Below are 16,009 nucleotides of genomic sequence, written 5' to 3'. Positions count from 1 at the left end.
TTTATTCTTGTAATATAAAGACTTCTTTCTCGTTAAATTATGACTATATTCTTGAAATCTCAGAATGTTTTTCTCCTCAATGTGAATCCGATACTGAAATGTACCTAAAGCCATTTGGGGAATATTTGTCAATGATTTTTCTCTATACATTAGCAAATTCATTGGTATTGGCAATTTTTTTACTCTCTACTCTCACCCTGGCCCCTGAAAATCCATTCGATTCTAGCCTTAAAAACATTGAAACTGTCAGCCTAATACGGTCTTGCTTGAACCAGTGTGACAGTTTTTCATAACTTTATTTAGAGCCATAGGAATAACAGTCGGCCTTACATAAAATGATATAAAGATATTTCGAACTTCAAAGGTAAGTTAACAAATGAATGAAGAAATCTAAACAAATAAATTTACTAAATGTAAGCACATTGTTCAAAATAAAAAATGACATGTCCAAACATATTCAGATTCAAATCAGAGTGACAAATCCCCTGTACCAGATGTTCTCAAAGTTTTTAAAATGAACTTATATACCCCTGTAAGTGTGTAATAATGTGTATATCCTGCCTATAGGTGGGACTGTGAGGAGACAGCAGAGTTGCTTCAGGCTGCTGGTGAATCTGGTGTGATCGCTGGCTGCTCTGGTCACGTGGTGCCAGTCACATGACACGGGCGGAAGTCAGGCTGTGACAGACAGTGCTACGTACAGTCCGCTTCTCCACCGTGACGCTCTCGAACACACTCATCGCACACACAGTGAAGACAGCTGATTTCAGCTCCAGCTGCGATCTTCTTATTTACCTGTCTTTTTAAAAAGTGGACTTCATGGCTGCGACAGGAATCCAGGACTCACCAGGTAAAGCACATTTCACTTTAGCTAACGCTGTCATCTGGACACAAGAAGACACTGCTGTGTTGCTCATTAGACACAGTTGTTGTTGTTGTTGTTGTTGTTGCCCATCTGAGACATTATGTCACCTCGGTGTATTGTGAGCTTCAGTATCACGAGGCACTTCTGTCTCTGTGATGACTACTATGTTGAAATCCTGAGTGTTTTTTCTTTCTTCTCCACGAGTCAAGTCCTCACACGGACACACAATCAGAGATGTTATAAGGACATCACCTGTTGATTGTCAACCGAGTCAAACTATTTAATACCAGTGAAAGATTGGTCTTGCATTATACTTCCCTGCTACACATCCTTCCTCATAGGACTTAAGGTCAGCCAGCCAAGTCAGACATGCCTAATCTTCCTCATACTGATTGTTGAATTTTATTATGGATAGTAATGTATATGACAGCAGCAATCATACTGAGGCAAGATAAAGTAATTTCCAGTTAAAACAATGAGCGAGGATTGAGCAGCATACACTTATTGTTGAACAAGCATCAAACAAAAACAGAAAATAATGTAGTTTAGGCATTGTAAATTTCAAATGGAGAAAAAGCAAAAGCAATACAAAAATCGAACACACACTATACAAAGAAAGACGATGCAAAACAGAATCGCACAGAGGCGAAAGCATTGATGCTAGAATGAATGAAAGTGATACATCAGGACAACAAATACTTCCAGAGAATAAATTCAGTATAACTTTTTTTATGGTCCGGTGGCACAGTCATAACGGAAAAAGAACACAAATCAATAAATAGATCTTAAGTATACACAACAATAAACTCAACATGTTTTCCCGTTACCTTTCTTGCTTCTGGGGCCGTCTTTGTGGAAGTTAGCGCATCGTTTGAATTTCGATTTCCAATGTTTGCTACTGCAGTTTTTTCCATTTTTCCATCTTCGTGCTCTTTGCTAATGATTTTTCAAATGCTTCATGAGAATGCCGGTGTTGTGGATGTCAACACTAATATTCCATCCCCCGGAACTGAAGTCTTACGTACGTTACATTTTACTTGTGGGTCATTCTCTGGCAAAATCGTAGGGAACTCTGTCCAAGGCTACACTACCGTAAGCCACTCCATACATGGTTTGCGATTGGTACATAGATTTGCATAGTCATCATGCCCTACCGAACATTTTCTGCTGCATCGGAGGCATTCGGCATCTGGTATCATTTTCGGAACTTCCCCACCTATTTCAGAGGTCACAGTGGTTGTGTGAATTGTTGGTCTTAATGAGACTGTTCCTCCAAAATCAGCCCCCACCCACTGACAAATCTCCTGAAGTGCATCCACAGGCCCAGACTCTGTCATGCAGAATAACAGCTCTTTCATAAGCCTGTCTTACGCATGGCTGCGTCTGCAGTGTTTTGCAGGTTAGCGATTGTGGGGTAGATGAATTTTGACTGTGTCCCTGTGAGGGATTTGACTTGAATGAGAAAGTTCATTCACAGCCTCTGTAACATTCGTATTACAAGAACGATTTTAAAGTGAATGTCCCCTTACTACCATTCTAAGACAGTCAGATGTGGTTGTGTGCGTAAAAGTTTGAAAGTGAATATATTATTGTAAAAGATAGATAGATAGATGGGGACTTTATTAATCCAGAGGGAAATTCAGAAAAGTAGCTATCTTCATCTCAACTTGTGATCTTTAAGGAGCTATGAGGCTCGCACACACAATGGCTTCTTTGTGTAGCATCACACAAACTATGCGGGCAATACACTTCAAGTTAAAGGGTCAGTTGACCTAAATCACTAAAGCATGGTGGTCTGTGTCTTGTGCACTTGCACATGCAGAAGTGTTTCCGAGTTTTCCTCCCAATAACAATATAATTACTTTCCATTAGAGGAGAACAGAGGAATGTATGTTTGTTTATTAATTTGGAATGAACTGAACATTTCACTTTGTATTTTTAAACTGTTTACGCTTCCACTGATGACTGATCCAGATTTTTCCACCAAGGAGGTTCTGTTTTTACCCCTGAACTTTGTTTGTCAGGGAGTTTGCTACATCGGTATTTCTGCCAACTCGCCAACCCTAACCGGAAGAGCCAGATTATTTTCTGAGATTAATAAAGCTTGAGCGACGCTGTCAAACACGGCGGCACGGCCGGCGGCTCGCACCCACTTTTGATTGCCCGATTGCTATCTGCCGAGACGATCGACACACTCTGATCAGAGATATGTGTGCTCTTGGTCTCTGTACCTATTTTCAACACTAAATGTTAAGTGGTTGGATTCTTTTAGCTGTCTCTCATTCTTCTCACCAACGCATCCACCCCCGTCGAAGCCAGGGCCCCTCACCTGCCTCCGCCGTAGCTGAGTTAATTACTATGCTGTCGCTCTCGGCTAATTTAGACACAGCCAAGTGATTGAGAGCTCCTACATATCTGTGTTGTCTGCAGCTGTATGTGTGTGTGTGTCTGCAGGGGGGGGGGGGGGGGGGGGGGTAAAATATTTTTATCATAAGGTGTCAGGTTATATCTTGAATCTGAAGAGTCTATTTACCTTGGAGTGGAACTCCACTTATTTGACTCATCAAGAACAAACAAACCACAAACTTCACTCAGGAGCAAAAACTGTGACATTTATCAGGGTAATTATCAATATTCGACTATTAACACATGTTTTATCCTGATGGAATTTGTAGCCACATTGCTTGTCTCCTGAAGCAGGATTACTGGATAACTGTTTTGAGTAAAACGAATCGTGGTAAAAAGTCCAAACCAAAAATAGTGATTACTCCTCTAATGCTGTCAGTAATGTTTGATGTGGATTTTTATGTAACTTTGAGGAACTCCTCTCTCTTAGTTACAGTTGCTGAACTGGTCCTCTCTCAAACTAAATTAACTAAGCTTTGCACCATGTTTAAAAACAGGAAAAGTTGTCAAGCACCATTGGTTTGATTGTTTGATTGCCAGTGTGCCAATCCGTAGTGATTCTGCAGAAGGTTCCTCTGTTTACAGTTGATGCTGACTAATACTGAACGCCAGTGGAGTGTTCCTCCTGTTTCACTTCTCATGTCCATGGCACAGCTCTGCTAAGCTGTTGGTTTGCTCTGCTGACTTATTGAGTTTGTTGGGAGTTTGGAGTCATCCTGACTCAGCGGTTCCTCTGACCATGCCATGCTGATTTTGACAACATAGTAAGACTTAAAGAAGTTCCTCAACTCTGCCCAACATCATCAACCAAGTCAGGTTTTCAGTTGTTTGCTGAGTGTGAGTGAACAAACTGAATGACCTTTTTCTTCCTGGTCTAGCCAGCTAGAACATGTGACAGCATGAATAGCCTACCATGTGATTTGTGGTTTTCTTATTGGGTAGGCCGGTCAATCCCTGCAGAGACATGACACACTGACCTGTTTTGTTTCCAACCATAAATCCCCCGCTCCGTTAGCTTAGTCACACATTTTAATCTAAGTTAAATTGACCAGTCTGGTCATCTGGGAGTGTCTGACTGAGCCCATGTGAGAATGCATTAAGGAAATTGTCCGAGGAATTCACCTTAAGAAAACAACAAAAGAATGGAGACATTGAAAAAGAGGTGGCCTACATGTAGAAGACACTGATGAAGGCTTGGAAAGACAATGATAATTTAGAGCTTTTGGTGGTAAGGGCAGACGCCAACTTCAATGTGCTAAAAACATTTGCTATCCGCAGCCGAACTTATGCATCATGTTCTGACGCCTGCATGATCTAACCAGGGGCCACCTCACATCTGGGCGCTCCAGGGATTGTCCTGTTTTTTTAATTGAATGAAATTTTGTCAAATAGATATGTAAAAAGTTTGAATATAATTCACAAAAGTTGTATTTGTTCTCTTGCCAGTATAGTTGTTATAGTGTGTTTTTGTATCTGATCACATGGGATGCATCATACACCGAAACCCTCAAAGTGGGGTCATTGACTCAGTACAGAGTTTCTCTCAGTAACATCTGACTTGTGACAAAAATTGTCACTTGTGCAGGAATGGCACACTTCCTCATTGAATAAACAAAAGAACACAATAAGGAAACACTGCAGCGACTGGGGTAATGACCAAATAAGAACAGATCTTTTTTAATCGAGGTCAGACTGAGCATTAGCAACAAGTTTCACCACAAGGAAAATAAATTAAATAAATTAAAATCAGTGTAAATTCAATGGAACCCTCAAATATCGTAAAAAATACTGTTACACCTTGGATTTAGGAAAACTACTCAGTAGCAAATAATGTTTAAAAATGTTATATAGATATATTATATTATTTATTTAAATGCCCTTTTTATTCATTTTGTAGAAAGAATACTTTATGTGTAAAACAGGTGTATCTATCTATGTAACTTAATACTTAATATACTCAGTATCTATTACCCATGTCAAACCCTGACAGATCAGACTTCTTGGATTCATCAGCTCACCTCTACAACCAGTCATCAACTACTATGATGTCTGCAGACTCTTTGGAAAATTGTTTTTCCTATTCACTGCCACTGGTTGAAATACATATATATGCCTATCATTTCAAAATTTAACTAGACTTCCGATCATTTTTCATACTGATTCCAACTTAGTTTTAGCTTTGGAGCGACAGGGGTTAAATCACATGTTTAGCTGAGTTGAGCACATGCTCAAAGTGCCAGAGGGGTCAAAAGAGCAGTAAAGTCATACACAGTGAGAGACAAAGAGATGATGTCAGACTGAGGTGAAAGAGTGAAAGCTGAAGACAGACTCTTCAGACTCCGGCGCATGTGGTGCTGACTGGACGCTGTCGCTGGAAGGTAGAAGGAGGTGTTGAGTGGAGTCAGGTTTTTCAGGAAATGACTCGACTTGTGCTCAGTACTTTGGAAACTCAGTTCAGTCAATGCTGAGACAGTTTTTATAGTCCCTTGGAATCTTTCTTTTGTTTAATCACTTCATTCTATTTTGACAATGCAGATATGCTTCTTTGATCATGAACTTTATCATTGAACTAAATTAAATTATGACTTGTTTAAAGATGAAAGGCCAAAGGGATGGCAAGGAATCATCCAGTGGGGAACATGAGTGTCTTAACCTGACATAAATATATATGTACTCTGTTCTATAGCATCAAATAACTACTTCAAACCAAACTAAACCTGTAAGATGAGCACCTGTCACATAAATCTGTGATAAAAATTACTTAAAATCAAAGAAATCGTCCTTGAGAAAACAGTTTTTGACGTGTTCTTTCGACTATTTTGTTTGTCCAAGATTAAAAAATCTTAATCATACATTTATTCAGACCTTCTTATAATTTTAACTGAGATTTATTTCTTCACAGATCAAAGTTTTATGAGTTCGACTGAGAAATCAAACATTCTATCGTTTTTTTCCACACAGAGAAAAAAAGCCTGTCCTCCTCGGTGAAGCGCTACGGCTCCACGGACAGCAGCGGCGAGCATGAGCATCAGAGCAACAGTCATGCCAACAACCATCAGTTCCTCGCGGCGAGAGCGGGTCATTGGATCGGGGCTGGTGAGGGAGAGGAGGCCCTGCGCAGGAAGCTGAAATACTTCTTCATGAGTCCTTGTGATAAATATCACGCCAAGGGCCGCAAGCCATTTAAGCTGGGCCTGCAGCTGCTCAAGATCATCATTGTCACAGCTCAGGTACGTCATCCCAGAACTTTAGTGAAAGTGTATACTGGTCCAAAGCGGTTTACAGCACAGTTTTGCCATCCAGCCATTCACAAACACATTCATACAGTGCATCTATGTGCAGCACTTTCTCTGTTCCACCTCATTCATACACTGCCGACACAGCTGTCAGGGTTACAATTTGGGGTTCAGTATCTTTCCCAAGGACACTTCGGCACAGAGAATGGGGAACACACGGATTGAACCGCCAAATTTCTGGTTAGAGGACAGCCCGCTCTGACTCCCTAGCCACAGCTGCCTCTGTCCTGTCTTTTCCAAGGGACATATCTCAGTCTTCCCTCTCTTCCTTTGTTTCCCCCCCTCTTCACTGCAGTTGGTGCTATTTGGCCTCAGTAACCAGGTGGTGGTGACCTTCAAGGAGGAGAACACGATGACCTTCAAGCATCTGTTCCTCAAAGACTACGATGAGTCCGCAGATGACTCCTTTGCGGCTTACACGCAGCGCGATGTCTATGAGCACATCTCCTATGCCGTGGAGCGGGTAAGCCCTGAGACAGATGGAAAGCTGCTTAAATATATGAAACTACTTCTTAGCACTGCTCCAACTTGTATTTCTCAGTTTGAAACTAGAGAGTCACTCAGTAGAGCACATACCTTCACCAGGGCTCAAATGTGTCCTTAAAAAACACATTTAATTTCATTAGATCCGGGGGGGTTTGGGGATTTGAACCAAAATGGACACACTCTAGCCAAACTGGTGCTAAATGTAAGTGCAATATATTAGTCCAACTGCATTTTTTTTTCTTTTTTTTCTTATAAACACCAGAGTTAACACCAGAGGCTATTAGACATCATCTTCTTAACCAAGGTGTAGTCGGAACAGATATTTCTTTAGCCTGCGGTGGCAGATGTGCTGTCCAGATGTCAATGGGGAGATTGTTCGACCAATTGGGAGCCAGGACGGCTGCTTGTTGAGTGGCTAGGTGTCCCTCGCAGTGAGGGAGCAGCAGGACGATTGTCCAATGCTAGCAGAGTGGACGGACTAGGGTGTAAGGTTTAACCATTTCCTGGATGTAGGCTGGGCCCGGTCTGTTCGCAGCACAGTACGCAAGTACTAGTGTCTTGAAGTGGATACGAGCAGCCACTGGTAACCAGTGAAGGGAGCGGAGTAGGGGTGTGGTATTAGTTAACTTAGGTAGGTTGAAGACCAGTCGACCTGCTGCCTTCTGGATGAGATGCATAGGTCAGATGGAACTGGCAGTTCATCTCAGCTTCTCACCAGAAAGTTCACCTCTTTGTTATAGTTCCTCAAGTCCTTTTTCATCTCAACTCTGTGTGGTTATGAGGCAGATTCATGAAGCCACAGGATTTTTGTCTTCATTACTCTCCTCCCCCCGTTCCTCCAGTATCTGGCCTTACCAGAGACCACAGTGGGACGCTACGCATACGTGTACGGTGTTGGCGTGAATGGCAGCGCGCTCTCCCTCTGCCAGCAGTTCTACAAGAAGGGAAGCATCGACCCAGCCAACGACACCTTTATTATAGACCCACACATCTCCACAGGTACGTGAACTACACTGTACCACATGATTAGCACAGGTCAGGGTTCGGAGCCCTCTGCTCTCGCCTCCGTGTTGTGCTAATGTGTGAACTTTCATTGTCCATGACAAGCTGTTCATTCTGTGATAAGTGGTGGGAGATGTAGCAGATACACAACTAAGGAGATGTATATGATAATATGCATGTCTAGCTTTGTATTAGAGTATTAGCTTTGTTACAGCATTTATGTGAGAGTTCATATGCACCGACAGCGTTTGTGCATGTGTTTTTAATGTGAATTTTGAAATGTCCAACAGTTCCAGTCATGAATGTTGTTGCGTACCCTCAGAGTTTCTTACTTCCTCCTAATAACATGTGTTTGAGTCAGATATTAACAAACTAAGAGGAAGCGAGTTCAGCATTGGAAATAACTTCATGTTTAAATCTTTCTCCAACTTATGCCCCATTGTATTTCTGTCTAATCGGTTACGTCTAATATTGCTGACATGATTTCATAATGTTTTTTATTTTGTCCTCTCTATGTGCAAACTGGAAATTACCAGTGATCAGAAATTCAGATGCATTCCCTGTCTTTGATTGTAACTTCAGCATATGCCAGTATTACCTCAGCAGGACACTTCTCTTCCTGTTCTTTATCCTCTGCAGACTGTGTAGGTGTGAACCCTCTGTCCGTGCCCCCTTCTTCGCTCAGCAGCAACTACAAGAACTTTACGCTCAAGTTCCACAAGTAAGGCTTCATTTTTTTGCATGGCTTCGGCTTCTCCTTGTTTGGCCTCCGCCGCCGAGATTATTTCTGTAGTAATGGCGGATGACATTCAACAAATCAATTATCTCTGCTGCACACGCACATTCAAGCCCCTGTACAGGGACACTGGCACAGGTTTACTTCCAGAAACACACACAGAGGTAGGCATAGTTTGCTGCATAACATCAATGAACTCGTAAACAGTCTTTTATTTTCTGCATATTTCAAGTTTCAAATTAAATCCACATATCGAATTGAAAACCTTCTTCAATTAATTAACCAATACAAATACATTACATTGGATATAACACTGGTACAATAATGGTATGCCTGCTTATTTAGCAACCTCTTACACTTTATACACAGCATACAATACTGTCCATGAGGGTCTTTTATTTTCTAATGCACTTGGTAAAATTGAATAAAAGGGACTTTTACCAGATATGTGTTAGTATCTTCAAAGTTATATTCTCATTTTAGCTGAACTAAAATACAATGATTTATTTAATGTCTGTCTTCTCTGTTTCAAGGCTCATTAATGTCACAATAGAGTTCCAGTTGAAGGCAATCAATATACAGACCATCATCAACAACGAGATCCCAGACTGCTACACCTTTTACATAACGGTGAGAACAAATCCTACGAAGGCTTGAAACGAAGCTGATGGATTACAGGTTGATTTGAGAGGCTGCCTCGTTCAAGCACCTTTTCAAGCGTTTATTTGAAGGGTTATGAGAAGACAACCCTGACCGTCGCTGTGTTACAATATTTTTAGTGTATTATTTTCTTCTATTTGATATAATGAGTTTTCTATTTTGCATTAGACACTGACTTCTTTGGCCATATGGTCATGTGCTAATTATTATGTTAACTATTGACAGAGTAAAGGACCACATTTTCTACATTGTTTAGTATAGACATCGTGGTTTTTTCTTCAACACTGATCCAATTTATCTTAACTGAAGGATTCTGTGTCAGTGACAATTAGCATCAATATATCTGACTACTTACATTCTGTTAGATTATACATTCATTCATTTTCGAGAATATATGTACAGCTTCATGGGAATGAACTCTGTGTTGTCTACTCACTCTTCCAGATTGTTCTGGACAACAAGGCGCACAGCGGCAAGGTGAAGATCCGGTTAGATAATCACGCATCGATTAAGGAGTGTAAAGAACCGAGCGTGTCTGGACAGGGTGAGACACAAGTTTACAGGGGGGTTGGGACTCTGACAGAGGAGAGAGCCGCATGCGACATGAGACTCATGGAAGTCATAGAAATATGTCAGCGGTAAGGGGAGGAAACCGGTTTCAAGCCAAACTCTGTATATAAAGATGGAAGACATGTCTCCATGTGATTTTGCGCATTTGGAGCCAGAGTCTGCAAGGAGTAGTATCGAAGTCCCATCAATATCCCCCTGATAGACCAATCATGAGTCAGTCTTAGTTGTCAATCATTATTTTGGTGGGTGGCTGGATTTATGAGACAGGCAGCCACCAGGGGGGCGATCAAGATTATTTGGCTTCACCATATTTGTACAGTCAATGTTTGAGACTGTGTTGAGGATCATGAGGACATTAAAGGCTGCATACAGTTGCTGAACCAACAGGAAGTTTCTATCCATTAAGTTATTTATACAGAAGTACTTGATAATGGAGGTGTACAGCAACATCCCTATATTGAGGAGAAAGATCCCTAACAGCTCTGTTTGTTTTTCTCCTCCTTCCCCTTTAAACCCCAGCTGAGAACTACTCTCGTGTAGCTTTTGATGTTGTGGTGGCTCTGGTGTGCATGGTGTCACTGCTTCTCTGCGGGCGCTCCATACTGCGAGGCATCACACTGCAGCAGGTGAGGAAAGTCTGTTACAGTCACAAGAGAGGAAACATACAACAGAATGAGAGTTCTGAATAAGAGAGCGTCAAATCAACCCAGGCCAAGCAGATTCATGATTCGGACAGTGAGGATGCTAGCCTTTAGCAGATCGAGGATATTATCATTTTCGAATAGATGCGTGTAGTTGATGTTTATGAATGTACAATCAATAGACCTCCTACTCTGCATGAATCCCTCACTCTTCAGGTTTGGTTCATTCCTCTGATCGTCTCTATGTGTTTTCCAGGAGTTTGTGGAGTTCTTTAAAGAGAGTCTGGATCGTAAAGTGTGCTGGGCAGATCGGCTGGAGTTCATTAACGGCTGGTACATCCTCCTCATCATCAGTGACATCCTCACCATCACTGGGAGTGTCATCAAAGTTGGTATTGAGGCTAAGGTATGTCCTGCAAACCAGTACACCAGGGGTATTCGGTCCAAATTCAGAGGTGCAGGTAGAGAAAATATCCTTCAGCAAAGGTCTGAAACATCATAATGTTTAACTAGTGCTTATGATTTAGTTTAATTTATATTGGAATATTGAATGCATCAACGTCTGGTCAAATCAAAGGATGTATAACACAACATTTTATTGTCAGTTTACACTTTGAACTGGAGGGATTGTAAATACAAATAATTGTGTACGCTGGCTGCCTCTCTCCTCTGACAAAGACTCACTGTGACTTTTCCACATCTCTTTCTTTTCTGTTCAGCTTTAGTCACATTTCCTCTGCTGAGGAAATGCTCTCACTGTGACTAAATAACATGACAAAATATTGTTATTTAGCTCCTCTGTTGAAGTCCATTTAGCCCAGATACCTCTTCCTACTATTAGTAAATAAGTGAGAGCAGCTATTCATCCTTATTTTTATAAATGTTGCTAGTGTTTTCAAATATGACTCCAGTCTGTAGCTGAGCTGTAGCTGTCTTTAACACAATTTCTATACAGGAGCATTCACTTAAAAGGCTGAATTCTTTGTCGGTGGCCATGATATAAATAAAGTCATAGATGTCATCTCTTTCCTCCTGACAGAATATGTCCTCCTATGACCTCTGTGGCATCTTGTTAGGGACCTCCACCCTCCTGGTGTGGGTGGGAGTCATTCGCTACCTCACGTTCTTCCAGAAATACAACGTAAGTCTCAGGACATGTGGTGCGAATCAACTCACACTGCTGATGATTTAATTTCTGAGGATGTTTTTGATGTAATAAATTCAGCTAATATATTGTCCCTGCTCTCGCCCACACTGTAACTTTAGATTCTGATCATCACACTTCGAGTTGCGTTGCCCAACGTGATTCGGTTCTGCCTCTGTGTGGCCGTCATCTATCTGGGCTACTGCTTCTGTGGCTGGATCGTCCTGGGACCGTACCATGTCAAGGTGAATGACACGGAAACTCTCTCAGGGGTGTTATCACTTGGTGAAGTAAAACCTCTTCAGAGTTGAATGTTAAAGCATCATTTCTATTCACATTTAACTATTTGCTTACCTCAAATAATGCTCATCACCTGTCTTTAATAAATTAAATTTAAATCTATCATAATTTGGAAGTTTCAGACAAACATAAAACCACATTTTACAGGTTCAGCTATGCTTTAGCGGCAATACAAAATGTTTTTGTCCAACAGCCTTTTTTAATTTCTTTAAACATGCATATTCCTCTTTAAATCATAATATGTTTACCTTATTTCACACAACTTCTGCACGGTAATTTGGCTCACATGATTTGTACCGTTTTCAAAACTTTTATTTGAGTTATTTCTCACCTGAAAGTCTGTAGCGAGACCATGTCTTCGTCACACTGTAGAATTGCTGAGTTGGAGTATTATTTGCAACAAATTGCTAAAACCCGATATCTTCAGTTTAAAGCAATGTTAGCACATTTCAGTTTGTCATTTCCTAATGTTTTCAGAGGTTTATTGGCGCTGTCTGTTTTCTGTCCCTCAGTTCCGCTCCCTGTCCATGGTGTCGGAGTGCCTGTTCTCGCTTATCAACGGGGACGACATGTTTGTGACGTTTGCAGGGATGCAGGAGAGCAGCACTCTGGTGTGGCTGTTCAGCCAAGTCTACCTGTACACCTTCATCTCGCTCTTCATCTACATGGTGCTTTCGCTGTTCATTGCTCTCATCACAGGAGCCTACGAGACCATTAAGGTAGGAAATGAATATAAATATTGAATATTTGGCATTAATGATGTTGGTTAAAAGAAAAAGTCAATGAAAGTGCAGAATAATATGAATAAATGTAGTGTCATATCGCAGTTTCATGGAGAGGACATTTTTGTCCCATAGCTGCTGAGAGAATATTTTTTGAAAGAAGCCCCTAAAGTCTAAATAATAACGCACTCTCATCAATTCCCACAGCACCAAACCCAAGAACCCATCCACATCACGGACCTACAGGCTTTCATAGCAGAGTGTACAGACGCACCGAGCTCAGGGAAGTTCAGGGGTCTGGAAACCTCACCGTGCTCCTTCTTCTGCTGCTGCGACAGGTGAGGAGGAGACGGCTCACGTCAGAGACACAACAGATGATTGGTCAACGCAGCCTGTCTAATTCTTATTTTAAACCTAACTGGATCTAAACATTTCTGAAGCAGGACCAATTGAATACAGCATAAGCATCAGAGGAAAGACGTTATAGTAGACATTATGTGAGCTACCTGGTTGTGTCAGATGACAACTCCTGCCTTGTTTCTAGCCATGTAGTTTTCAGTTTGAGAGGTTTAGACTTTTTTTTAAATGTAAAAATATACATATGCATATTCACTGGGCTGGACATTAACCCCTAATTTTTTATAATAGTTTGAGGTGGAGGGAACATCAGAAAAACTTTCTAATTTTCATCCTGTTGTAACTTATTTTGCCACAATTGTGTGACTCTAAATAAGAATATATGACTTATGATACAGAAATTGTTAACATCAACATCCTCTTTCTTTGATTTCCCCACAGAACAACGACATATGAAGACGCCCTGCTGGTGAACTGAGGTTTATCTCGGTGACCTCACTGGCTGCCCCCTGCTGGCCACAGGGACACATTGCACAGTCTCCTGACGCCAACATACTGTGTCTGGGTCAAATTCTTAGCACAAATCCCAAGGAGGAACTGCCTTCAGCTGGACCAGCACTCTGTACAATGATTATACAACACCAGTCTTTTTATTGGACCTCATATTTAGCCTGTATGCATTTCCATAGACTGAAGGCTGATGAATGACAAGACTCCTCCTCTGCGTGAAGAGGAAGACTCAGCATCATCATGGCTGATGAATGCAAAGACATTTCTCTGTTCCTTGTTGGTATTCCAAACAGATCTGTATTTTTTCCCCCTATCTATTTAAAAATACACAAGGCTGAACCAGTGGCAGGGACGGCTGTTGAGATACTAAACAGGTACAGGCTGGGGACTTGCAGAAGTACATACATGGTGTTGTTATTTTTGTGTTTTTTACTTTTATAGTATTTCAAAGTTGGTTACCTCCTGAGGACAGGGCTTTAAAAATGAGGCATTTGTACATCCCAGAAAACATATCCAGCAACCTCACACTCTTTATTTCATAATAACATAGAGCTGTCTACTGCGCAAACTACTGGAATGAGAGGAGGAATTCCACCTTCTAGTATGCTGTCTTTTTTTAGACAATCAGGGAGGACAACAGGACCACAAACAGAAATACAGAGCGAGGTTTCAGGTGTGGAATTGACTTGATTCCACAGAGTGTATAACGTTTCTAACTGATTTTTTGGCTCCGGTCCCACAGCACGAGCATCACGTTGCCTTCAAATGTGTATCTTTAGTTTCATTTTGGATGCCGCACTCGATTGCTATAGTGGATTGAGTTGCATTTGTCAGAGTAATGATCGATGGGATGCACTCGCTCCCTAATGAGGCACTTAAAATTGTCTGTGGTCAGTTACTACAAACGAAGCTGCTCTCCAGAGCGATGTGCATGTACTGTGTGTTTCTTTAATGATGCCCAAAGTTCAGAAGTCAGACTTTCATATGACTTGTTAAATGCCTTACAAAACAGAGCGGGTTTAGGGTTAGGAACAACAAGATAAAATGTTGGCAGACATATATTTGTTTATCTACAATAATACCTTAGCCACATTATTTGCAGTTTTTATTGTTATGTCTTGTCTGATACTGCAGTCCAGTGCTTGAATAACTTTACATTTCTCTGTCTATACTCTGCATAAAACGCACAATAGTTTCCAGAGTCTCGTAATCTGGATTCGTGAATATGTTTTTTGGAAAAGTGTCTTGATGATCTCTGATCCGAGCAGTTGCAGGTTCATTTGAGTGTAAGGTGACAGAATGTTTTTCTGTCACCTCATATTCTGTCTGATGAGTAAACACTGGTACATTTATATTTATTTTATTTAGGGATTTAGATGGAAAAATGTGTGCCAAACATATCAATGGCCTTAACTTATGTTGATTTTACATGCATGTACTTGTATTTCTTGCTATTCATTTCCTAATGTTTGAAGATATCATGTTTTTATACAGAAAAAACTGTGCTTTTACTTAAGAAATGCTTATATGAAGTCAACTATCTAGTGACAAAATGTTCCCTGATCATCTTTGAAAATGAAGCTGGTTGTGGACGGATTATTTTGTTTCATTCTAACACAGTTCCTTCTCTCATCAGAAGAGGGAGCTTGTTGTTCATGAGTGTGGATGCTGTATCAGAGGACTACAAGTTTGATTTCTCTTCTTGAAAAAGGTGGCAGAGAAAAAAAAGCACATTGAAATCTTAAAGGAAACTACGATTCTTGATTTCTCCCAATAAATCCTTCTGTCCGACACAGTCAAACACAGCTGTTGTGAATCTCCTGCATGTTTTAGTTGAGACGCTGCAGCACAAAGCTCTCAGACGAGGAGAAATCACAATTCCTTTTTTTCCTCCAGAGCCGACCAATATGATGAGCTCATTTCCTGCTTATTGAGCTTTTCGAGTGAGGCTTGGCAGCTGATGTAGCACATCTTCGCTTTCCACCCACTTAACCTAATATTACCATACATTATGCACTGCCCCGACGATGCCTCGATGGTTCATGTGGGAGTGTGTGAGAGACAAGTAAAGGTGGATTTCATAGTTCTATGAGAGCGTCTCATAGATATGTCTTTATTTACCTTTCTGACACACATTGTGTTTCACATAATGTGTGTACAGGATGTTTTCAGTTTCGGTGAGCTGATGTCGATGCCTTTTGTTACTGCCAGCTGGATCTCAGCTTGATTTCAAATGTGCACCAGTTACTCAATTGTGACTTGCTGTTTGAACTTCAGGGCCTTTTATATTAGGAAAGCACCTCAGATAAAAACA

General features: G+C 41.0%; 1 protein-coding gene across 1 annotated transcript; it reads left to right on the top strand.

The window, feature by feature from the left end:
• The first annotated feature begins 678 nt into the window (after positions 1-678).
• LOC133954146 (mucolipin-1-like) lies at positions 679-15,500 on the top strand. The gene is made up of 14 exons (XM_062388455.1): positions 679-850; positions 6,233-6,501; positions 6,863-7,030; positions 7,896-8,052; positions 8,695-8,776; positions 9,325-9,421; positions 9,896-9,995; positions 10,541-10,647; positions 10,919-11,068; positions 11,702-11,803; positions 11,929-12,051; positions 12,619-12,825; positions 13,036-13,166; positions 13,627-15,500. Exons 1-14 carry the CDS (start codon positions 820-822, stop codon positions 13,661-13,663), a joined length of 1,761 nt encoding a protein of 586 aa, XP_062244439.1. The 5' UTR covers positions 679-819; the 3' UTR covers positions 13,664-15,500.
• Positions 15,501-16,009: the final 509 nt, after the last annotated feature.

This window comes from Platichthys flesus, chromosome 5 (assembly GCF_949316205.1).
Source record: "Platichthys flesus chromosome 5, fPlaFle2.1, whole genome shotgun sequence".
NCBI lineage: Eukaryota > Metazoa > Chordata > Actinopteri > Pleuronectiformes > Pleuronectidae > Platichthys > Platichthys flesus.
The sequence above is the reverse complement of the archived record's forward strand: the minus strand, read 5'-3'. Positions and strand labels throughout refer to the sequence as shown.